At 42.3% G+C, this 26,074-nt stretch overlaps 1 protein-coding gene across 1 annotated transcript; it reads left to right on the top strand.

The window, feature by feature from the left end:
• The first annotated feature begins 11,987 nt into the window (after positions 1–11,987).
• Positions 11,988–20,986, top strand: PAG19 (pregnancy-associated glycoprotein 19). The gene is given in 9 exon segments (NM_176628.1): positions 11,988–12,040; positions 13,239–13,389; positions 14,366–14,483; positions 14,582–14,700; positions 15,895–16,088; positions 17,016–17,132; positions 18,828–18,969; positions 19,057–19,155; positions 20,837–20,986. Coding segments are annotated over 9 exon segments (1,143 nt in total).
• The last annotated feature ends 5,088 nt before the right edge of the window (positions 20,987–26,074 follow it).

Below are 26,074 nucleotides of genomic sequence, written 5' to 3'. Positions count from 1 at the left end.
GTCTATGCCACGATCAGTAATACCAAAGAAGCTGAAGTTGAACAGTTCTATGAAGACCTACAAGAGCTTTTATAAAACACCCAAAAAAGGTGTAATTTTCATTATAGGGGACTAGAATGCAAAAGTAGAAGTCAAGAATCACCAGGAGTAGCACACAAATTTGTCCTTGGAGTACAGAATGAAGCAGGGCAAAGGCTAATAGAGTTCTGCCAAGAGAACACACTGGTCATAGCAAACACCCTCTTTCAACAACCCAAAAGAAGACTCTACACATGAACATAACCAAATGGTCGACACCAAAATCAGATTCATTATATTCTTTGCAGCCAAAGATGGAGAAGCTCTATACAGTCAGGAAAAACAAGACCAGGAGCTGACTGTGGCTCAAATCATGAACTCCTTATTGCCAAATTCAGACTGAAATTTAAGAAAGTGGGGAAAAGCACTAGACCATCAGGTATGACCTAAATTAAATCCCTTATGATTATACAGTGGAAGTAAGAAATAGATTTAAGGGACTAGATCTAACAGACAGAGTGCCTGATGAACAATAGACGGAGGTTCATAACATTGTACAGGACACAGGGATCAAGACCATCCCCAAGAAAAAGAAATGAAAAAAAGCAAAATGGCTGTCTGAGGAGGCCTTACAGATAGCTGTGCAAAGAAGGGAAGAAAAAAGCAAAGGACAAAAGCAAAGATATACCTATTTGAATGCAGAGTTCCAACGAATAGCAAGGAGAGATAAGAAAGCCTTTCTCAGTGATCAGTGCAAAGAAATAGAGGAAAAAAATAGAATGGGAAAGACTAGAGATCACTTCATGAAAATTAGAGATACCAAGGGAATATTCCATGCAAAGATGAGCTCAATAAAGGTCAGAAATGATATGGACCTAACAGAGGCAGAAGATATTAAGCAGAGGTGGCAAGAGTACAAAGAACTGTACAAAAAAGATCTTCACGACCAAGATAATCACGATGGTGTGATCACTCACCTAGAGCCAGACATCCTGGAATGTGAAGTTAAATGGGCCTTAGGAAGCATCACTATGAACAAAGCTATTGAAGGTGATGGAATTCCAGTTGAGCTCTTTCAAATCCTGAAAGATGATACTGTAAAAGTGCTGCACTCAATATGCCAGCAAATTTGGAAACTCAGCAGTGGCCACAGGACTGGAAAAGGTCAGTTTTCATTCCAATTCCAAAGAAAGGCAGTACCAAAGAATGCTCAATCTACAGCACAATTGCACTCATTTCACACACTAGTAAAGTAATGCTCAAAATTCTCCAAGCCAGGCTGCAGCAGTACGTGATCCATGAACTTCCTGATGATCAAGCTGGTTTTAGAAAAGGCAGAGGAACCAGAAATCGTATTGGCAACATCCAGTGGATTACCAAAAAGGCAAGAAATTCCAGGAAAACACCTAGGTCTGCTTTAGTGACTATGCTAAAGACTGTGTGGAGCACAATACTATGCGGAAATTTCTTAAAGTGTTGGGAATACCAGGCTACCTGACTTGCCTCTTGAGAAACCTGTAAGCAGGTCAGGAATCAACAGTTATAACTGGACATGGAACAACAGACTGGTTCCAAATAGGAAAGGAGTATGTCAAGACTGTATATTTTCACCCTGCTTATTTAAGTTATATACAGAGTCCATCATGAAAACCCTAGGCTGGAGGAAGCACAGGCTGGAATCAAGATTGCTGGGAGTAATATCCATAGCCTCAGATATGCAGATGACACCACCCTATTGCATAAAGTGAAGAAGAATAAAGAACCTCTTCATGAAGGTGAAAGAGGAGAGTGAAAAAGTTGGCTTAAAGCTCAACATTTAGAAAACTAAGATCACGGCATCCGGTCCCATCACTTCATGGCCAATAGATAGGTAAACAGTGAAGACAGTGGTTGATTTCATTTTTCTGGGCTCCAAAATCACTGCAAATGGTGATTTCAGCCATGAAATTAAAAAACGCTTACATCTTGAAAGGAAAGTTGACACCAATCTAGACAGCATATTTAAAAGCAGAGACATTACTATGTCAACAAAGGTCCGTGTAGTCAAGGCTATGGTTTTTCCAGTGGTCATGGATGGATGTGTGAGTTGGACTATAAAGAAAGCTGAGCCCCAAAGATTGATGCTTTTGAACTGTGGTGTTGGAGAAGACTCTTGAGTCTTCCTTGGACTACAAGGAGATCCAACCAGTCCATCCTAAGGGAAATCAGTCCTGAATGTTCACTGTAAGGACTGATGCTGAAGCTGAAACTCCAATGCTTTGGCCACCTCTTGCAAAGAGCTGACTCATTTGAAAAGACTCTGATGTTGGGAAAGATGGAGGACAAGAGGAGAAGGGGATGACAGAGGATGAGATGGTTGGATGGCATCACCAACTCAATGGAACTGAGTATGTGTGGACTTTGGGAGTTGGTGATGGATGAGGAGGCCTTGTGTGTTGCCGTTCATGGGCTCACAAAGAGTTGAATACGACTGAGCAACTGAACTGAACTGAAGTTGTTGAATATAGTTTCAGATTTCTTTCCTTGTTTTCTTTTTTTTTAATTTAAATTTATTTATTTTAATTGGAGGCTAATTACTTTACAATATTGTATTGGTTTTGCCATACATCAACATGAATCCACCATGGGTGTACACGTGTTCCCATCCTAAACCCCCCTCCCACATCCCTCCCCGTACCATCCCTCTTGGTCATCCCAGTGCACCAGCCCCAAGCATCCTGTATCCTGAATCGAACCTGGACTGGTGATTAGTTCTTATATGATATTATACATGTTTCAATGACATTCTCACAAATCATCCCACCCTCTCCCTCTCCCAAAGAGTCCAAAAGATTGTTCTAAACATCTGTGTCTCTTTTGCTGTCTCGCATACAGGGTTATCATTACCATCTTTATAAATTCCATATATATGTGTTAGTATACTGTATTGGTGTTTTTCTTTCTGGCTTACTTCACTCTGTATAACAGGCTCCAGTTTCATCCACCTCATTAGAACTGTTTCAAATGTATTCTTTTTAATGGCTGAGTAATACTCCATTGTGTATATGTACCACAGCTTTCTTATCCATTCATCTGCTGATGAACATCTAGGTTGCTTCCATGTCCTGGCTATTATATACAGTGCTGTGATGAACACTGGGGTACACGTGTCTCTTTCAATTCTGTTTTCCTCGGTGTGTATGCCCAGCAGTGGGATTTCAGGGTCATAAGGCAGTTCTATTTCCAGTTTTTTTAAAGAATCTCCACACTGTTCTCCTGAGTGGCTGTACTAGTTTGCATTCCCACCAACAGTGTAAGAGGATTCCCTTTTGTCCACACCCTCTCTAGCATTTATTGCTTGTAGACTTTTGGATTGCAGCCAATCTGACTGGTGTGAAATGGTACCTCATTGTGGTTTTGATTTGCATTTCTGTGATAATGAACTTTTTTTTTTTTTTTCATGTGTTTGTTAGCCATCTGTATTCTTCTTTGGAGAAATGTCTATTTATTTCTTTGGCCCATTTTTTGATTGGGTCATTTATTTTTCTGGAATTGAGCTGCATGTGTTGCATGTATATTTTTGAGATTAGTTGTTTGTCAGTTCCTTCTTTTGCTATTATTTTCTCCCATTCCGAATGCTCTCTTTTCACCTTGCTTATAGTTTCCTTTGTTGTGAAGAAGCTTTTAATTTTAATTAGGTCCCATTTGTTTATTTTTGCTTTTATTTCCAGTATACTGGGAGGTGGGTCATAGAGGATCCTGTTGTGATTTATGTCAGAGAGTGTTTTGCTTATGTTCTCCTCTAGGAGTTTTCTAGTTTCTGGTCTAACATTTTGATCTTTAATCCATTTTGAGTTTAATTTTGTGTACGGTGTTAGAAAGTGTTCTAGTCTCAATCTTTTACAAGTGGTTGACCAGTTTTTCCAAGACCACTTGTTAAAAAGATTGTCTTTTCTCCATTGTATATCTTGCCTCCTTTGTCAAAGATAAAGTGTCCATAGGTGTGTGTATTTATCTCTGGCCTTTCTATTTTGTTCCATTGATCTATATTTCTGTCTTTGTGCCAGTACCATACTCTCTTGATGACTGTGGCTTTGAAGTAGGACTTTTAGTCAGGCTGTGATTCCTCCAGTTCCATTCTTCCTTCTCAAGATTTCTTTGGCTATTCGAGGTTTTTTTGTGTTTCCATACAAATTGTGAAATTATTTGTTCCAGCTCTGTGATAAATACCGTTGGTAGTTTGATAGGGATTGCATTGAATCTATAGACTGGTTTGGGTGGTATACTCATTTTCACTATATTGATTTTTCTGATCCATGAACCCGGTATATTTCTCCATCTATTAGTGTCCTCTTTGATTTATTTCACCAGTGATTTATAGTTTTCTATATATAAGTCTTTAATTTCTTTAGGTAGGTATATTCCTAAGTATTTTATTCTTTTCGTTGCAATGGTGAATGGAATTGTTTCCTTAATTTCTTTTTCGATTTTCTGATTATTAGTGTATAGGAATGCAAGGGATTTCTGTGTGTTGATTTTATATCATACAACTTTACTATATTCATTGATTATCTGTAGTAATTTTCTGGTGGAGTCTTTAGGGTTTTCTATGTAGAGGATCAAGTCATCTGCAAACAATGAGAGTTTTACTTCTTCTTTTCCAATATGGATTCATTTTATTTCTTTTTCTGCTCTGGTTGCTGTGGCCAAAACTTCCAAAACTATATTGAACAGTAGTGGTGAAAGTGGGTACCCTTGTCTTGTTCCTGACCTTAGGGTAAATGCTTTCTATTTTTCACTATTGATGGTATTGTTTGCTGTGGGTTTGTCATGTATAGCTTTTATTATGTTGAGGTACGTTCCTTCTCTTCCTATTTTGTGGAGAGTTTTTATCATAAATGGATGTTGAATATTATCAAAGGCTTTCTCTGCATCTATTGAGATAATCATATGGCTTTTATTTTTCAATTTTTTAATGTGGTGTATTACACTGATTGACTTGCTGATACTGAAGAATCCTTGCATCCCTGGCATAAAGCCCACTTGGCCATGATGTATGATCTTTTTAATGTGTTGTTGGATTCTAATTGCTAGAATTCTGTTAAGGATTTTTGCATGTATGTTCATCAGTGATATTGGTCTGTAGTTTTCTTTTTTGTGTCATCTTTGTCAGGTTTTCATATTAGGGTGATGGTGGCCTCATAGAATTAGAGTAGAGATGTACCTTCCTCTGCAATTTTCTGAAAGAGTTTAAGTAATATAGGTGTTAGCTCTTCTCTAAATTTTTGGTAGAATTCAGCTGTGAAGCCGTCTGGACCTGGGCTTTTTTTTTTTTTTTTTTGCTGGAAGATTTCTGATTACAGTTTCAATTTCTGTGCTTGTGATGGGTCTGTTAAGATTTTCTATTTCTTCCCGGTTCAGTTTTGGAAAGTTGTACTTTTTTAAGAATTTGTGCATTTCTACCAAGTTGTCCATTTTATTGGCATATAATTGCTGATAGTAGTCTCTTATGATCCTTTGTATTTCTGTGTTGTCTGTGTGATCTCTCCATTTTCATTTCTAGTTTATTGATTTGATTTTTCTCCTGTTGTTTCTTGATGAGTCTGGCTAATGGTTTGTCAATTTCATTTATCCTTTCAAAGAACCAGCTTTTGGCTTTGTTGATTTTTGCTATGGTCCCTTTTGTTTCTTTTGCATTTATTTCTGCCCTAATTTTTAAGATTTCTTTCCTTATACTCACTCTGGGGTTCTTCATTTCTTACTTTTCTAGTTGCTTTAGGTTTAGAGTTAGGTTATTTGTTTGCTTTTTTTCTTGTTTCTTGAGGTATGCCCGCACTGCTATGAACTTTCCCCTTAGCACTGATTTCAGTGTCCCACAGGTTTTGGGTTGTTGTGTTTTCATTTTCATTTGTTTCTATACATGTTTTGATTTCTTTTTTGATTTCTTCTGTGAATTGTTGGTTGTTCAGCAGCGTGTTGTTCAGCCTCTATATGTGGAATTTTTAATATTTTTTCTCCTGTAATTGAGATCTAATCTTACTGCATTGTGGTCAGAAAAGATTTTTGGAGTAATTTCATTTTTTTTGAATTTACCAAGGCTAGATTTATGGCCAAGGATGTGATCTAACCTGGAGAAGGTTCCGTGTGTGCTTGAGAAAAAGTGAAATTCAGTGTTTTGGGGTGAAATGTCCTATAGATATCAATTAGATCTAACTGGTCTATTGTATCATTTAAAGTTTGTATTTCCTTGTTAATTTTCTGTTTAGTTGATCTATCCATAGGTGTGAGTGGCATATTAAAGTCTCCCACTGTTGTGTTATTGTTAATTTCCCCTTTTATACTTGTTAGCATTTGTCTTACATTTTGTGGTGCTCCTATGTTGGGTGCATATATATTTATAATTGGTATATCTTCTTCTTGGATTGATCCTTTGATCATTATGTAGTGTCCTTCTTTGGCTCTTTTCACAGCCTTTGTTTTATCGTCTATTTTATCTGATACGAGGATTGCTACTCCTGCTTTCTTTTGGTCTCTATTTGCATAGAATATCTTTTTCCAGCCCTTCAGTTTCAATCTGAATGTGTCTCTTGTTTCGAGGCGAGTCTCTTGTAGACAATATATATAGGGGTCTTGTTTTTGTATCCATTCAGCCAGTCTTTGTCTTTTGGTTGGGGCATTCAACCCATTTACGTTTAAGGTAATTATTGATAAGTACAATCCCGTTGCCATTTACTTTATTGTTTTGGGTTTGAGTTTATACACCCTTTTTGTATTTCCTGTCTAGATAATATCCTTTAGCATTTGTTGGAGAGCTGGTTTGGTGGTGCTGAATTCTCTCAGCTTTTGCTTGTCTGTAAAGCTTTTGATTTCTCCTTCATATTTGAATGAGATCCCTGCTGGGTACAGTAATCTGGGCTGTAGGTTATTTTCTTTCATCCCGTTAAGTTTGTTTTGCCATTCCCTCCTGGTCTGAGGACTTTCTATTGAAAGATCAGCTGTTATCCTTTGGGAATCCCCTTGTGTGTTATTTGTTGTTTTTCCTTTACTGCTTTTAATATTTGTTATTTGTGTTTGATATTTGTTAAATTGATTAATATGTGTTTTGGGGGTGTTTCACCTTGGGTTTATCCTATTTGGGACTCTGGATTTCTTGGACTTGAGTGATTATTTCCTTCCCAATTTTAGGGAAGTTTTCAACTATTATCTCCTCAAGTATTTTCTCATGGTCTTTCTTTTTATCTTCTTCTTCTGGGACACCTATGCTTTGAATGTTGGAGCATTTAATATTCTCCTGAAGGTCTCTGAGATTGTCCTCATTTCTTTTAATTCTATTTTCTTTTTTCCTCCCTGATTCATTTATTTCTACCATTCTATCTTCTACTTCACTAATCCTATCTTCTGCCTCCATTGTTCTACTATTTCTTGCCTCTAGAGAGTTTTTGATCACACTTATTCTATTATTTATTATATATTGACTTTTTTATTTCTTCTAGGTCCTTGTTAAACCTTTCTTGAATCTTCTCAGTCTTTGTCTCCAGGCTACTTATCTGTGATTCCATTTTGATTTAAAGATTTTGGATCATTTTCACTATCATTATTCAGAATTCTTTATCAGGTAGATTCCCCATCTCTTCCTCTTTTGTTTGGTTTGATGGACATTTCTCCTCTTCCTGTACCTGGTGGGTATTCGTCTGTCTCTTCATCTTGTTTATATTGTTGAATTTAGGATGGCCTTTCTGTATTCTGGCAGTTTGTGGAGTTCTCTTTATTGTGGAGTTTCCTCACTGTGGGTGGGGTTGTACAGGTGGCTTGTCAAGGTTTCCTGATTAGGGAAGGTTGTGTCGGTGTTCTGGGGCGGGGGAGGTGGAGCTGGATTTCTTCTCTCTGGAGTTCAATGAAGTGTCCAGTAATGAATTATGAGATGTCAATGGTTTAGGAGTAACTTTGGGCAGCCTGTATACTGAAGCCTGTATACTGAAGGGCTATGTTCCTGTGTTGCTGGAGAATTTGTGTGGTATGTCTTGCTCTGGAACTTGTTGGCCCTTGAGTGGTGCTTGGTTTCAGTGTAGGTATGGAAGTGATTGATGAGTTCCTGTCGATTAGTGTTCTCTAGAGTCAGGAATTCTCTGGTTTTCTCAGGATTTGGACTTAAGCCTCCTGCTTCTGGTTTTCAGTCTTATTCTTACAGTAGTCTCAAGACTTCTCCTTCTATACAGCACCATTGATAAAACATCTGTTAAAGATGAAAAGTTTCCCCACAGTGAGGGACACCCAGAGAGGTTCACAGAGTTACATGGAGAAGACAAGAGGGAGGAGGGATTTAGAGGTGACCTGAATGAGATGAGGTGGAATCAAAAGAGGAGAGAGCAAGCGAGCCAGTAATCACTTCCTTATGTGCACTCTGCAATCTGGACTGCTTAGAGATATTCACGGAGTTATACAGAGAAGAGGGAGGAAGGAGAAAGAGGTGGCCAGGAGGATAAAAGGTGGGGAATCAAAAGGAGAGAGAAAGACCCAGCTAGTAATCAGTTCCCTAAGTGTTCTCCACCGTCCGGAACACTATGCTGATTGACAGAGTTGAGTAGACAAGAGAAGGGGGAGGGAGGAGACAGAGGAGGCCTGGTGGAGAAAAAGGAGAGTTCAAAGGGAGAGAGAGCAGTCAAGCCAGTAATCTCGCTCCCAAGTAAAAATGGGGACTGAAGATTTGGTTCTCAAAGGTACAAAATTGATAACAAATACCAAAAAGCAAAGATTAAAACTCTAGACTAGAGGTTGGATTTTCAAAAATACAATAATAAAGAAAAGAAGAAGGAGAAAAAAAATAAAACAAGACAAATTCACAAAAATTATAAATATATATATGAAGTTTGCTTTAAAAAATAGGGTCTTTTTTTTTTGGAAAGTAATAGTAGGTTATAAAAATGAAAATTAAAGGAGTAATAGAGGACTAAAAATTTAAAAAAAATTAAAAAAATAAAAGAATGATCAAAAAAATAGTAAAAATATATCTAGGACTTTCTCTGCTGTTGTTGTGGACAGTGTGGGGTCAGTTCATTTTTGGATAGTTCCTTGGTCTGGCTTATATTTCTCAAGATCTATAGGCCCCTTCTTATGTAGTCGGTACTAACTACAGGATTTTAATCTATTGCACCTGTCACTTCCAAGGTGGTTCCTTCTGTTATAGCTTCTTCTGTTTGCTGGTCTCTTCAGTGTCTGATTTCTGCCCTGGCACAAGGAGGGAGGTGGTGGACACTTTTTTTAGGTTCACTTGTTCAGTCGCACTGTGGGGAGGGAGGGATGCTGCAAACAAATAACACTGGCATGTGTTTGCAGTGCCTCAGCCACACTGGGCCTGCCCCTGCTCATGGCGCATATGCCCTCCATTCCCATACTGCTCAGGCTGTAGAATGCTCCGCTGGGAACCATTTGAGGCCAGCCCTGGGCTGCATGCACCTCCCAGGTCTAAGCCACTCAAGTTCAGGCACTCGGGTAGTTCTCAGAGGCACAGACTCAGTTGGGACTGTGTTTTGTGCCCTTCCCAGGTCGGAGCAGCTCAGGTGATGAGGTGTTTGTTGAATGCAGTCACCGTGACTTATCACCTCCCCTGTACCTGCAGCTCAGTTTTCTGGGTGTACAACTGGTGCACCTTCTCAGGCGGATGTTGACCGTCCAGAACCCCAAGAAGTCTTAGTTAGCAAAGAAGGCTGTTTACAGTTTGGTAGATAATGCATTTCTGGGGCTGCGATTGGTCCCTTCCAGCTCTGGCTGCCTGTCACTCGAACGGGATGGTCTGCAGCGGGGCTAGTTCTGTTCAGTCCTTTGTTCTGTGTGCGGGCCTGGTGGAGTCTTAGGTTAGGGCTTTGAGCGTGGTAGCTATCCCGCAGTCTGGTTTGCTAGCCTTAGTTAGTTTGCTCAGATTGCCCTCGGGGCATTCAGGCCCTGTCCTTACTCTAAGCAATGCAGCCTGTGCCTCCCTGCCCAGTCCCTGCTTGCTAGTGGCGGGTGCAGGTGTCTGCTCTGCTTCTCCACTGGGGGAGTTACCATTGGACTCACAACTTGTGGGTTTTAAATATTTATTTATTTTTCCTCCCTGTTATGTTGCCCTCTGTGCATCCAAGGCTTGCCACGGACTCGGCAGTGAGAGTGTTTCCTGGTGTTTGGAAACTTCTCTCTTTTTAAGACTCCCTTCCAGGGACGGAGCTCTGTCCCTACCTCTTTTGTCTCTTTTTGGTCTTCTATATTTTTTCAGACCTCCTTTCGAAGACAATGGACTGCTTTTCTGGGTGCCTGATGTCCTCTGCCGGCATTCAGAAGTTGTTTTGTGGAATTTACTCAGCATTTAAATGTTCTTTTGATGAATTAGTAGGGGAGAAAGTGGTTTCCCCATCATATTCCTCCAACATCTTAAGACCACCCCCCTATCCTTTTTTTCTTTTGGTTTTCTTTGGTTTTGTTTTAGATGGGCAGTATTCTCGTTTTTCCTTAGAAGATATTCCACTCTGAATGTAGAGTCATAAGTCTGAATTTTAAAGCCACTTAAGTAATGTGTTGTTATAGGTAGCTAGTCAACAACCTGATGCAATTAGATTTATTAGTCTTTGTTCTCAGTTTGTTCAGTTCAGTTCAGTCCTTCAGTTGTGTCCATCTCTTTTTAATGCCATAGACTGCAGCATGCCAGGCTTCCCTCTCCATCACCAACTCCCACAGCTTGGTCAAGCTCATGTACATCGACTTGGTGATGCTATCCAAGCATCTCATCCTCTGTCTTCTGCTTCTCCTCATGCCTTCCATCTTTCCTAATATCAGGATCTTTTCCAATGAGTCAGCATGTTTAGTGTGCATTCAGTCTTTACATCAACCAACATGAATTAAATTTCTCTCTGTCCCTACTGCACTCCCAACTCTAGGCCAGAAACAAAAAATTTCAGAGACTGAAGGCTGATTCCAGAACATCACTGTGGAGATTTCGTTCCCATTTTTTTTGTTTTGGGGGGGGGGGAACAAAAAAATTAGTTGCTAACATTAAAAAGATTGTACATAAATATCCAAACTTGTATTCTCTTGAAAACATGGCCAACTTGCCTGATTTCTGGCATGGGTGAAGTGGAGGAAAGGCTGTTCCCAGTGGTCAGGCCTGTGCTGCCCAAATTCCAACATGGCCACCTAGTCCTAGTATCATATCTCCTGCCTCCTGGGGACATGAGCTTGTGAGAACTAGACTTCTAGATCTCTTAAAACAAAGACTAATTTTGTCTTGATCAACTTTGACTTTGAAGCCTTTAACCCAGAACCTAGCACACATTTCTTCCTTGTACAGTTGTTATATGATATAAAATATTTTGTGGATGTGTATGACATTTCTTCCAGTACAGAAACCATGCAAGTGAAGTATTGCTCTGCCCTAAATCTTTGATGCAGACTGGCATCATAGGTGACCCTGATGTCTGCCAATAGACCCACTACCTTAAGTCAGTTGCATGTCCCTGGGCTGTCACTGAAGACTTCACTTTGTCATTTGACAACTTATCCTCCTAGAAATTTCCTCTCCAGTGAAGACAGCAATGCATATCTCATGAAGTGGCTAGGAATATGACATGAAACCACGAATGCTGAGCATGGCCCCTAGTATCCATTTTCATGGTGTTCTCAGCAGTTTTTTCTCCATGTAGGCAAGGTTCTCTGTCTTCTTAGATGTCCATGAAGATCAGTTTGATTTTCCAGCCAAGCTTCAAGGAAGAGATTACAGTTCAATTCCCTGTATTCTGAGAAGCTTCAAAGGCCACTGACCAAGGACTCTGATGAAGGTAAAGATTTAATCAAGAGCTGTGTGTGTGTGTGTGTGTGTGTGTGTGTGTGTGTGTTTTCAGATCTTTTAGTGGCCTAAAGGGGAATACTAGGGTAGGTCAGAGCATATATAACTAGGGGCTCCTGGTCACCACTACATTCTAAGAACCCAAACTTCCCTGAGTACTTGGATGCAGGAAAGAAGCATGAAGTGGCTTGTGGTCCTCGGACTTGTGGCCTTCTCAGAGTGCATAGTCAAGTAAGTATGGGGACTGTAAGTTGCATCATATTCCTTTTTCAGATTTTACTTTTCATCTGATTATTTTTCCACTGATCAGGTTTAGAAGGGAATGGAATATTTCCCTAAGAGTCTTAAAGCTCAACTCTTACTTATTGATAAGTAACTTTCTATGGGAAATGTGGATCCCAAGGTCTTCGTTGGGTTGCAAAAATCTTACAGTCCAGTCATGTCAAGACCTATTGAAAATGCAACTCCTTTTAACAGTTCAGTGCACAGTCTATGCAGATGTCGATGTGGTCCTGTGGAATAGCACTTTCTACATTTTATTCAACATGTCCTCTTTTTTCCCTATCTACTTCAGTGTGTATATGCCTATGTCTGCATCTCTGTATCACTGTCATTTATCTCTCCATCTCTTTGGAAGTCACTGGGAGTGTATTTCTCTTTGTGTTGTTTTCTTTTAACTTTTCATTTGATTCTTACTTCTTTCTCAAGCCTCTGAATTTCCCTTACTTTTTCCCTATATCTTGGATTCTTCTTTCAACTCTCTCTTCTCTGACAACTTGGAGAAAGATACACTGTTTTATATACACTGTTTTATATCTGACAAGCAGTGTGACCACAGCCAACTCACCAAACCTCTTGCATTTCAAATTGCTCCCTTGTAAAAGAGGATGAGCCCCCCTTCTACCTCCTTCTTTGAGATTCTATGAGAAGGAATGAGTGAGATGGCAATAGCAATGCTAATGGGTGTCATTGTTGAGACTGGAAGATCCCCTGGAGAAGGAAATGGCAATGCACTCCAGTATTCTTGCCTGGAAAATCCCATGGATGGAGGAGCCTAGTAGGCTATAGTCCATGTGGTTTCAAGAAGTCGGACACGACTGAATGACTTCACTTTCACTTTCACTTTATATACATCACTTCACTTATCCCCAAGATATCCTATTTGGAGGGTTTGTATTGTTACATTCTACCCTTTTACCAAAGGGGAGACTGAGACATACATGGTCATATGGCTTACCTAAGATTGCAGAACAGAACCTGTATTGAAATCTATGTCTTTGCCATGGTATATGCATAAAATTCTGATAATAATGTGCTTCATAAAAATGATTAGAAAATACACAGGGCCGTTACAATGACAGTTATATCTTAACACTGACAGCTAATTGTAGCATCTTCTTTGTTTTCTGTGTCAAATGCTCGGTGAAAGAATACCTCTAAGGAGAGTGAAGACCATGAGAAAAGCCCTCAGTGGAAAAAACATGCTGAACAATTTCCTGAAGGAACATGCTTACAGACTGTCCCAGATTTCTTTTCGTGGCTCAAATCTAACTAGTCACCCGCTGAGAAACATCAAGGATGTGAGTATTTTGGGAGGATGGTGCTCCACAGTGCCCCCTGGTGCTCTAGCCTAGCACTGGGGCTTATCTGGAGGTGCCAGGTGGGATGATGTGGATGAGGTTCCTGCAGGAGGCAGAGACACTGGAAAACAGGGACCCCCAACCAGAGGAGAAGGCACTCTCATCCTAAACTCTTGGTCTTTGTGACTGGGCATGGCAATTACCAGGTGGCAGGTAAATATCCATTTCTGTGTCAAAAATGTGTCATTTGTTTGAGGGTGATTGTTCCTTCTGAACTAAGTGAGCCACTCAGTTACAGATGAAGAGTGAACCATCACTGATCAAAAGGTAGAACCAACTGCAGAGCAACTGTGAATCCCCAGGCAGAGGAATTCAGTTTCCACAGATGCAAGAATGACAGCACTAAAAAGTTACTGAACCTGAATTCCGTGTATGGACATAAGAATCACTGCGGTTACTGTTTTTAGATTAGACAAAGGGCTTATTTTAACTTCAAGAATGCCCATGCCAACCTGAGAGATAGACAAAGAGTAAATACATGTCAAATGAAAGGGTCACCTGTGTGGTGTTGATTGGATGTGGTCTGAGTTTGGAGGGAGTGGCTGGGGTTGATCAAGAAGGACCTCCTGGAGACGCGGGTGCTAAGGCTGGGTTTGAAGAGACTACAGAGCTGCTCAAATGAAGGCACCAGGACTTCCCTGGGTGTCCAGCTGTCGTGGAGGCCCAGTATTTATGCCTATGGGATTCCCATGCAGGCAGAACCACTTCAAAGTCTGGTCATAGAGTCAATATTCTGCATACAATGTAGCACAGAAAAAAATATATCAAATGCAGATACCACTGTGACCAAAGCCTGTGACCTGCACGGTGGTTAGAAAGTGATCTTAAGAGATATGTGACACCCAGAGGGAGGCAGCAGTTAGGGAATAGAGGGTAGCCAGTTCTGCACTAACCCCCTCCCTCCTTCTCCCTGTAGTTGGTCTACCTGGCTAATATCACCATTGGAACACCCCCTCAGGAGTTCCAGGTTTTCCTTGACACAGGCTCATCTGACTTGTGGGTGCCCTCTGACTTTTGCACCAGCCCAGGCTGTTGTGAGTACAGACACCCCATACCCGGACCATCCTTCACTTGTGCTGCCGCCCTGTTTCCATCCTTGGCACCTGATGACACTCATCTCTTGTGTCTACAGCTAAACATGTTAGATTCAGACATCTTCAGTCTTCCACCTTCCGGCTTACCAATAAGACCTTCAGCATCACCTATGGATCTGGGAGAATTAAAGGAGTTGTTGCTCATGACACAGTTCGGGTAACAGTGTAACATATGCTGAGTCAGGACTGGCTAGGGAGTGACCACTGCTTGAAAAACAGATGCAGGACCATCTGATAGGACCCTTCCTAGCCTAACTCCCATAGATATTGGCCATCTTATCCACAGGATCATGTCTCTGGGGAGGCAGTGCCCATGGTGACACACAAGCAGATTAGCTAATACAGAGAGTGGTTTGAGGTGTGGATTTGCAGCTCCTCTGCCCATGAGCAGTTCAAGGTTCATTTTGCTGGGAGGGAGAAAAAAAGGATAAAAGCACCCACTTTTATATTCACAGACTGTTCCAGGCACTTTCAGGTGATAACTGGTTTAATCTGCAACAATGCCACACAGCAGTTACTCTGATTAGCTCATGAGACATATGAGGAAACTGAGGTGCAGACAGCAAGGTCTTCCTGATGGTACATGTGTGGTAAAAGTTGGAGTTAGGCTGGCTTTTCAGGACTGAATTTGCTGTGGGGTGTTTGTGGACAGGATAAAACTCATCTGAGGACCCTCAGTGTGGTCAATGGCTTCAGGTATCCAGAGTGGGAAACTGGTGGCCTGAGAAGTCAAGGGGTCTGATAAATGATTTCTCACTCTAGAGGACCTTTGAGAGTCTAAAAAACCTATGGCCTGCCTCCCCCAAAATACTTGAATAGTTGTGCTCTCTCTTTTCTCTCTCATACACACTCAGATAAATATACACATATCCCCAAAAGTGATTTCTGCAGGCAGTAATTTCATAGAACCTTGCAAGCAAGATTGTGTTTTCAGCTTCTGTCTTCCTGGACAGATGCAGAATCCACAGTACATTACAGAAAATGCAGTCCATTCCTGTCCTTAGGTCACAGTGATGTCAAAGAGAAGGCTATCTTGCTCTCAATTGTTTTGTCCATAATGTGTCACCAATGGGACCTGGCGTGACTCTTGGTTGCCCCACCTGTACAGAAGCCACGAGGCCAAGATGACTCACTCAAGTGGCATTTTTTCAGAGGGGCAGATGTTATAAAATTCACAGCCTCTCTCAAATGGAACCCCAATTATCCTCCCAGCTTGATCTCACTGTCTGTCAGGCACTGAAGACAGAGCCCAGCCTCAATTCTTCTCTGAGGATCTAATGGCAATGCATCCCAGCCCAGTCCTAGCCCCACTTTATATATCTGTAAGTGGGAACACTCTTCTTTCCCACAGATTGGGGACCTTGTAAGCACTGACCAGCCGTTCAGTCTAAGCATGGCAGAATACGGGCTTGAGCATATACCTTTTGATGGCATCTTGGGCTTGAACTACCCCAACGTATCTTCTTCTGGAGCAATCCCTATCTTTGACAAGCTGAAGAATCAAGGTGCCATTTCTGAACCTGTTTTTGCCTTCTACTTGAGCAAGTAAGTGTGAGATGGACAATCCCTTTCACCAAATTAGCCGTAGGATGCTTTCGGTTACACAAAAATTATAGAACACTCGATAAAGAAGTATCCTGAGAGATAATCTAACCCAGGATAACTATGGACCCAGGACCCTACCTGGCTTCACCCCTGGCTTTTAGAAATAAAAGTTTATTGGAACACAAGCCTACTCCTAGGCTCAAGACCAGTAACTTGGTCTAGGGGGGTGAGTGAGGAGACAGGATAATGGAAGGCAACAGGAAACAAGTTTAAGTAAAAGGCATTAGGATTTGCTTATGAATTATAGAAGGAAGAAAGGAGAAGGATGGTGGATATCTTTCCTTCCTCATTAGCATTTCACTGGGAGCCCAGAACCAGCTACCAGATTTGTGGGAGCCAGTGAGAAACGAAAGTGTGGGACAGAAAAATGTGGGACCCCTTGTTCAAGAAATATGAGGCATTTCAAGACAGGGAGAGCAGAGGTTGTGTCCCTTCTGAGTTTGGGGCCCTTTAGAAAGTAGAAATCACAGGCCATTGGAGCCAATGACGCTGGGTGACCTGAACACATACCCTTAGAACTCCCAGGCCTGATTTTCCTGAAAAATGACAAGGTGGACAAGGGGAAAGCCAAAACACTTCAGCACCCTGTCCTCTGAGGGTGTCTGAGCACTCAGGTCACTGGAGGTCCAGGGCGTCTTCAGAAGACAGAGTGGGTGGAGCCCAGCCAAGTGATTCACTTTTTAACCTCCTCTGTGCCACTCATTAGCCAGTGACAGACTTCAGTCTGGATCTCAATCTCTCCTAGACTCGATTTCTGCATCTGTACATGGGGACCTTATTAGGGCCTTGGTGGGTGGACAAGCACAGCTCTCAGGCAGTGCTGTTGTTACTGTCCTCCAAGGATCGCCCCCTTTTTTCTCTCTACAGAGACAAGCAGGAGGGCAGTGTGGTGATGTTTGGTGGGGTGGACCATCGCTATTACAAGGGAAAGCTCAACTGGGTACCATTGATCCAAGCGGGAAACTGGATTATACACATGGACAGGTAAGCCTCTCCCTCTGAGGGTCAGCCCAAGTGATGCTCCCACTACTGTACATGGACACAGGCAGACACACACAAATGCATTCTCAGACACACAGTCACACAGATATATACACCACCCACAACGACACAGACAGACACACAGAAACATGGAAACACACAAGCAGATGCATAAAAACATACACAGCAACACATAAAATCATGCATAGCTAGTCAGAGACACATAAGCACACACAAAGAAACATGCACACACACATACAAACAAACACACAAGCACAGAGATACACAAACAACCCATGGGTTCATAATCCCCAGGCCTTCTGGGCATCACTCAGATCAGGGTCCTAAAAGGCACCAGAGAGGTCTGTGTAGCTGGGAGAAAGCTGCACCCACTGCCCTTTGAGGTGGGGAGCATGGTTAGAGGACTCTGCAGTGTGGTGAACAGAGGATCAGGGAGAATATCTCCAGCCTGAACAGAGTTATGGTAAGATGACCGACTGTCCATGGCTACCTAGGACATAGGAAATTCTCAGTACAGATCCATTCTCAGTACAGATAAATGTCAATTAAAAAACAGGGACTGTCCTGAGAAAATGGGGAAAATTGGTCTTCTTAGGGAGCAGCTACCCAGCAGTGGAGAGAGGTTGCCTGCAGTCTTAAGACGTGAAAGCAATTAATAGAAAAGACACGTCAAGTTCTTGGGCACACAGTGGGACAGGGGCTATTACAGAGGATCAGAAAGGTTGGATCCAGGAGTGACCTGAGGACAAGAGGCATAATTGATAGGATTCTGTGTGATACCCTCAGACAAAAGTTGACCTGTCCTTTGGAGTTTCTATGGGCTAGTCATGTATTTCCTGGCCAGGATCTCAGGGTCTGAGCTGGTTGTAGGAACAGTGCTGGTAGACACCCTCTCCAAGAGGAGCCCCTCTCTGCCCCTACTATGAGAATCTGCTGCCCCTGTGAATCTCCATCTTCACTCTGTGTGCGACCCATTATTTGTTCCCCACCAGATACAGCTCTCTAGAAGTTACTTATTGTTTTCTAAGTTTTCATTCACTCATTGAACAGAGAAGCATTGGACATCCAATGTGTGACAGGCACTTTAGGGAGGAAAGGAGAATAAAACTCGCCCTCACATCTAAGAAGGCAGATGTACATGAAGTGACTCACCCACGTAGTGAATTGTGACTTTGGTACGTGCTAGACATGAGGAGGAGAAGGCAATAACAACTCACTCCAGTACTCTTGCCTGGACAATCCCAGGGACGGCAGAGCCTGGTGTACTGCCCTCTCTGAGGTCGCACAGAGTTGGATATGACTGAAGTGAGTTAGCAGCAATAACAGCATCAGACATGAGGAAGGGTCTACAGAGAGTGACTAAGACAGGAGACTTATAAACACCAGGGCAAAGGCTTCCTGAAAACAATAAAATTAAGCTGGAATCTGGAAGATGAGAAGAAATTTCCTAGTCAAAGTGCAGTGGTCTTCTAGGAAAGAAGACCAGCTTGTGTCAAGGTACAAAAGATCCTGGTGTATTCAAGTACTACATTCAAGGATGTCAAGAAAGTTACTGTGTCGATAGCAAAGGAAAAGAGGGTAAGAGATGAAGGGCTGTTTAGGAGACAGTAGGGAAGGGAACAACTCTGGGGAGGCTCAGAGTGACCTTGTTGCCCACTTTATTCCTTTGTCTCTCAGCATCTCCATTGAAAGAAAGGTTATTGCTTGTTCTGGAGGCTGCGTGGCCTTTGTTGACATCGGGACAGCATTCATCGAAGGCCCAAAACCACTGGTCGATAACATGCAGAAGCTCATCAGGGCCAAGCCATGGCGTTCCAAGGTGAAGGGTCATGCCCCAGGGTCACTCCCAGTCTCCACACACAACAAGGATCACCAGGGCCAACCTCTTACCCTCTCTCTCTAACAGCACTATGTTTCATGTTCTGCGGTCAATACACTGCCCTCTATTACCTTCACCATCAACGGCATCAACTACCCAGTGCCAGGTCGAGCCTACATCCTCAAGGTGAGGGGACAATACTGAGGGTTGGTTCTCAAACTGGAGCTTGCAGGAACCCTTGGGCTACTGCTGGGAGGTGGGTACCCTCTGGAGGCCATGTCAAACCATTGCAGATGCTGCTGAGCCCTGTGGCTGGGCCAGTGCCTCCCACAAAACCAAACACTTGAAAGTAAAGGGCCGTTTGGGACACTGATCTTCCTGAAATAAATGTGGAGATGCCACACCATATGGCGTGGTGGGAGTCAGGGAGAGGGGAACACTGAGGTCCTCAGTCCTCAAAGAGCTTCAATTCAATCTGAACTCAGAGGTGCATGAACATGAAACTCAGCACTAGCAGTCCCTGAAATAGGCCATGTTACAAGGAGAATGGCTGGGGACAGTCCCAGTGTGATGTCCCAGCATAAGTTAACAGGCTCCCTTCCCTTCTCAGAGTTTTCCTGGTTTGGATGATAAATTACATGGTCAGGCTAGTTCTTGCCTGTATCTTCCCCTTGCTCCGGCCAGGTGCCTCCTTTGTGAGTTGGGGTACCCAACCCCTCTGGGGAGGTTGGATGATAATGTGAATAAAGGGTGAACAGTGCCTGCTCAGCCCCAGCACAGGGCAGAGGCATCATGTCAGCTCCAAGTGGGAGTTCATAGCAGGCTGATGGGCTCAAAGAAGGCTTTGAGGAAGAGGGAATTTCAGGAATTCTAAAACCAGAAACTCATTGAGCCATATGGAGGGTTGCTTGATTCTAAGCAAAACTGCACTGGATTCCATGCAAATAGAATCTCAAGATGATCTGCACTGGGGCACTGGGGACTTACTAGGGGAGATGAGGGCTATGGACTGACCAGTGGGGATGGGGTACAAGAGTACTTTACCCAACCAAGCCTGGAGTGGCCAGAGAGGGTAAGTGTGGACTGAAGGAGGCTTTACAGAGTTCCTTAGCTAAAGTTTCAAGAAATTGTTGTGGGTACTGCTCTATTTAAGATGGATAACCAACAACAAGTTGCTGTGTAGCACAGGGAACTCCGCTCAGTTATATGACAGCCTGGATGTGAGGGGTGTCTTTGGGACCAGAATACCCGGATACATATGGTTGAGTCCCTTTACTGTCCACCTGAAACTCAGAATATTGTTAATCAGCTATACTCCAATACAAAATAAAGTTTTTAAATAAAGGACAGATTGTGGGGTTGTAGGAGGAGAACCAGCATTCTCTTCAGAGAAAACAAGGAACAAGAGTCAGAAGGAAAGAAATAGGGAGTGAGGAGAGCTAGGGACACACTTGTTCTTTTCGAAAAAATTATATTGAAATATGGCTAATCTTCATTGTGGCATTAAGTTCTGCTGCACAGCAATGTGATTCAGTTATACACACAAATATATATATTTTCTTACTCTTTTTCATGTGATTTATCACTGAATGTTGAAAATAATTTCTTGTGCTCTACAGTAGGACTTTGTTGTCTTTCATTCCTCTGTTTCCCAACTACCACTCCTCCCCTACTCCCTACCCTTCCTCATGGCAACCTCATGTCTTGGACCTCTTTGGTTGATGAACTCTCATATCCCCTGCTGCTGAGAAAACCCCTTGATACTTACCAAAAGAGGGAAATAAAACAAAGAATTGTGCTGGGTCTGGATTTTGGGGGGAGTCACCAAGGGCTCATGCTGACTGGTGTGTATATCTGATTCCCCCAGGATTCTAGACGCCGTTGCTATAGCACCTTTAAAGAGATCCCATTGAGTCCAACTACAGAGTTCTGGATGCTGGGTGACGTCTTCCTGAGGCTGTATTTCTCAGTCTTTGATCGAGGAAATGACAGGATTGGCCTGGCACGGGCAGTATAAATGCTTGGAGTGGTTCAGGAATCAATAAGGCCGCTCCTAACACACACTCACTCACACTTGGGCACTGATCCCAGGATGCAGGTGAACTGTGTTTGGTGGTCTGCACACCCTATTCTCAGTAAAGAATAAAGGGTCTCACTCTTAATGGTGCTGAAACAAAGGGTTGCCTCTGTTTGTGTCTGGGAGTGAAGGATCTAGAACCAAGTCTGAATCAAAATTGAGAGAAGCCCTACTCCACCTGCCTTCAAGGAAAAGGGAGACTCATTGAAATGATTCTGGGAATCCAGGACACATGAATCAGAGCAAATAAAAAGATCTCTGTGACTGGACCCAAGAAATCAGAAGTCATCAGTTTTCTCTTTCTCTCCCTCGGACTTTCCCTTCCCTCTTCTTTGATGGTCTTAGCTGACAACTTTCTTCCTTAAGGCTTCTACGCCTACTGAGGGAGTCCAAGCTACATTCCCTAGGGTTTTATATCCTGAATGCATCTTTTAGTAAAGAAAGAAGCTGGGAGCCATTAGAGTTCAAGGGTATTCTCTGAATGATACACCTCAATTCACATGTACAGCCCGAGATCAGCCATCCTGGCAGGGCCATGGGGTCCTATGATTGGCTCTACATGGTCATTGGACCAGACACAGCAGCACACATGATTGTCAATTTCTTCCAGAACTACATGACTGAAGCTGGGGAGAGGCAGCCCCAAGGATAGCGACTGGCAGATGGTCTAGGCCATGGAAGAGTTTGTGATGACCCACCAACTCCACCACCTCCTCATTCAGAGGAATTATAAGGGGTAATGAAATAGACTCTCTTCATCCCATCTCAGATGATCTTATTGCTGGACTTCTCCTCCAGGGGATTTTGGGTGAGGTACTTCATGCAGAGCTGGTTCCCTCTTGTTCCCACACCCCAGTCACAAGCTGTCTGCCACATATGCCTGCTCTGTCCTTTCCAGGCCTACATGGTAAGTGGTGGCCTCAGTAGATCCCTGAGCCATCTCCCTCCTCCAGGGCCCAGAATGCCCATTCCTTGGCCTCCAATGCTGCTGGGGAGAATGCAATGCATGTATCCATGGGTACACGGAGCCTTCTGCTTTTCTGAGCTTCTCCATGGGTGAGGCTACAAACTATTTTCTTGGAGCTGCCATGGTCAGGCACTTTTGCAGTGGAAACATCTGGCCCTCAGTAGATGGCTCAGCTAAGACAGCAAGGGTCAGAGGTTGATTTCCTTTCAGATTGACTGGTTTGATCTTGTTGTATAAGGGACTCACAAGAGTCTTCTCAAGCACCACAGTTCAAAAGCTCAATTCTTTGACATTCACCCTTTTGTATGGTCCAGATCTCGTATCTGTACATGATTACTGGAAAACCATAGCTGTGACACTACAGATCTCTGTAGCAAAATGAGTCTCTGCTTTTTAATACACTGTTCAGGTTTTTCATAGCCTTTCTTCCTTCCAAGGAGCAAGTGTCTTTTAATTTTGTGGCTGCAGTCAAGGTCCATAGTGATTTTGGAGCCCAAGAAAATAAAATCTGCCACTGTTTCTACTTCTCCCTCATCTATATGTCATGAAGTGGTGGGACTGGATGCCATGAATGTTGAGTACCTTTTGGTGAATGGTTTTTTGAATGTTGAGTTTTACACCAGCTTTTTGCATCTCCTCTCCTTATCAATTGGTCTTTAGTTCTTTGCTTTCTGCTATTAGGGTGGTGTCATCTTCATTCTGTAGATGTTGATATTTCTCCCAGCAATCTTGATTCCATCTTGGGATTTATGCAGTCCAGCATATTGAATGATCATTCCTACATACAAGTTCAATAACCAGAGTGACAATGTATACACTGTCATGCTCATTTCCCAATTTTAAACCTTTTAGTTGTTCTATGTCTCATTCTAACTGCCACTTTTTGACCTACATACAGACTTTGAGGAGACAGGTAAGGTGATCTGCTACTCCCAGTCTCATAAGAGTTTTCCACAGTTTGTTGTGGTCCATAGAGTGAAAGGCTTTAGCATAGTCAGTGAAGCAGATGTAGATGTTTTTCTGGAATCTGCTTGGTTTCTCTATGATCCAATGGATATTGGCAATTTGACCTCTGGTTCCTCAAACCAGTTTGTACATCTGGAAGTTCTCTGTCCATGTACAGTGAAGCTTAGCTTGAAGGATTTTGAGCATTACCTTGCTAGCAAGTGAGATGAGCACAATTGCATGATAGGTTGAACATTCTTTGCAGTTGCCTTTCTTTTGGATTGGAATGAAACTGACCTTTCCAGCACTGTGGCCACTGCTGAGTTTTCCAAATTTGCTGCCATATTTAATTCAGCACTGTTACAGCCTCATTTTTTAGGATGTTTTAAACAGCTCAGCTGGAATTCCATCACCTACACTAGCTTTGCTTGTAGTGATGCTTCCTAAGGCCCACTTGACTTTATACTCTAGGATATCTGGCTTTACATAAGTGACTCCAACATCTTCTATATCCAGGTCATTATGAACATTTTTGTATAGTTTTTCTGTGAATTCTTGTTCAGTTCAGTGAAGTCACTCAGTCATGTCTGACTCTTTGCAACCCCATGAATCACAGCACGCCAGGCCTCCCTGTCCATCACCAACTCCCAGAGTTCACCCAGACTCACGTCCATCAAGTCAGTGATGTCATCCAGCTATCTCATCCTCTGTCGTCCCCTTCTTCTCCTGCCCACAATCCCTCCCAGCATCAGAGTCTTTTCCAAAGAGTCAACCCTTCACATGAGGTGGCCAAAGTACTGGAGTTTCAGCTTCAGCATCATTCCTTCCAAAGAAATCCCAGGGCTGATATCCTTTGGAATGGACTGGTTGGAACTCCTTGCTGTCGAAGGGACTCGCAAGAGTCTTCTCCAACACCACAGTTCAAAAGCATCAATTCTTCAGTGCTAAGCCTTCTTCACAGTCCAACTCTCACATCCATACATGACCACAGGAAAAACCATAGCCTTGACTAGATGGACCTTTGTTGGCAAAGTAATGTCTTTGCTTTTGAATATGCTATCTAGGTTGGTCATAACTTTCCTTCCAAGGAGTAAGCGTCTTTTAATTTCATGGCTGCAGTCACCATCTGCAGTGATTTTAGAGCACCCGTCCCCCCCAAAAAAAGTCTGACACTGTTTTCCTTGTTTCCCCATCTATTTCCCATGAAGTGATGGAACCGGATGCCATGATCTTCATTTTCTGAATATTGACCTTTAAGCCAACATTTTCATGCTCCACTTTCACTTTCATCAAGAGGCTTTTTATTTCCTCTTCACTTTCTGCCATAAGGGTGGTGTCATCTGCATATCTGAGGTATTGATATTTCTCCCAGCAATCTTGCTTCTAGCTTGTGTTTCTTCCAGTCCAGAGTTTCTCATGATGTACTCTGCATATAAGTCAAATAAGCAGGGTGACAATATACAGCCTTGACATACTCCTTTTCCTATTTGGAACCAGTCTGTTATTCCATGTCCAGTTCTCACTGTTGCTTCCTGACCTGCATACAAATTTCTCAAGAGGCAGATCAGGTGGTCTGGTATTCCCAACTCTTTCAGAGTTTTCCACAGTTTATTGTGATCCACACAGTCAAAGGCTTTGGCATAGTCAATAAAGCAGAAATAGATGCTTTTCTGGAACTCTCTTGCTTTTCCCATGATCCAGAGGATGTTGGCAATTTGATCTCTGGTTCCTCTGCCTTTTCTAAAACCAGCTTGAACATCAGGAAGTTCACGGTTCACATATTGCTAAAGCCTGGCTTGGAGAATTTTGAGCATTACTTTACTAGCATGTGAGATGAGTGCAATTGTGCGGTAGTTTGAGCATTCTTTGGCATTGCCTTTCATTGGGATTGAATGAAAAACTGACCTTTTCCAGTCCTGTGGCCACTGCTGACTTTTCCAAATTTGCTGGCATATTGGGTGCAGCACTTTCACATCATCATCTTTCAGGATTTGAAAGAGCTCAACTGGAATTCCATCACCCACACTAGCTTTGTTTGTAGTGATGCTTTCTAAGGCCCACTTGACTTCACATTCCAGGATGTCTGGCTCTAGGTCAGTGATCACACCATCGTGATTATCTTGGTCATGAAGATCTTTTTTGTACAGTTCTTCTGTGCATTCTTGTTACCTCTTCTTAATATAATCTGCTTCTATTAGGTCTTTGACTTTTCTCTCCTTTATTGTGCCCATCTTTGGATGAAGTATTCCTATGGTATCTCTAATTTTCCTGAACATATCTATATTCTTTAAAATTTATTATTTTCCTTTAATTCTTGCACTTTTCATTTATGAGGACTTTCTTATCTCTCCTTGCTATTCTCTGGAAGTCTGCATTTCACTGAGTATATCTTTCCCTTTCTTGTTTGCTATTCATTTGTCTTCTTTTCTCAACTGATTTCAAGACCTCCTCAGGCAACCACTTTGCCTTCTCACATTTGTTTTTCTTGGGGATGGTTTTGGCCACCACTTCCCATACAATGTTACACTCCATCCATAGTTCTTCAGGCTACCAGACCCAATCCCCTGAATCTATTTTTCATCTCCACTGAATAATCATAAGGGATTTGATTAAGGTCATAGCTTAATGGTCTAGTGTTTTTCCTTACTTTCTTCAATTGAAGCCTGAATATTGCTTGCTTCTGCTTAAACAATAGTGCCAGATGACCACCCATGATTTCCTGTCGGTATGGAACAACAACAACAACAAAAAAAAAACACAATTTGAGAACTATACAGTGAAAGTCAGAAATAGATTTAAGGGACTAGATCTGATAGATAGCGTGCCTGATGAACTATGGACGGAGGTTCATGACATTGTACAGAAGACAGGAATCAAGACCATCCCCATGGAAAAGAAATGCAAAATGGCAAAATGGCTGTCTGAGAGACCTTACAAATATCTATGAAAAAAAGAGAAGTGAAAAGCAAAGGAGAAAAGGAAAAATATAAGCATCTGAATGCAGAGTTCCAAAGAATAGCAAGAAGAGATAAGAAAGCCTTCCTCAGCAATCAATGCAAATAATAGAGGAAAACAACAGAATGGGAAAGACTAGAGATCTCTTCAAAAAATTAGAG

This window comes from Bos taurus, chromosome 29 (genome assembly GCF_002263795.3).
Source record: "Bos taurus isolate L1 Dominette 01449 registration number 42190680 breed Hereford chromosome 29, ARS-UCD2.0, whole genome shotgun sequence".
NCBI classification, from domain to species: Eukaryota; Metazoa; Chordata; class Mammalia; order Artiodactyla; family Bovidae; genus Bos; species Bos taurus.
This window is presented reverse-complemented; position numbering and strand designations above follow the sequence as displayed.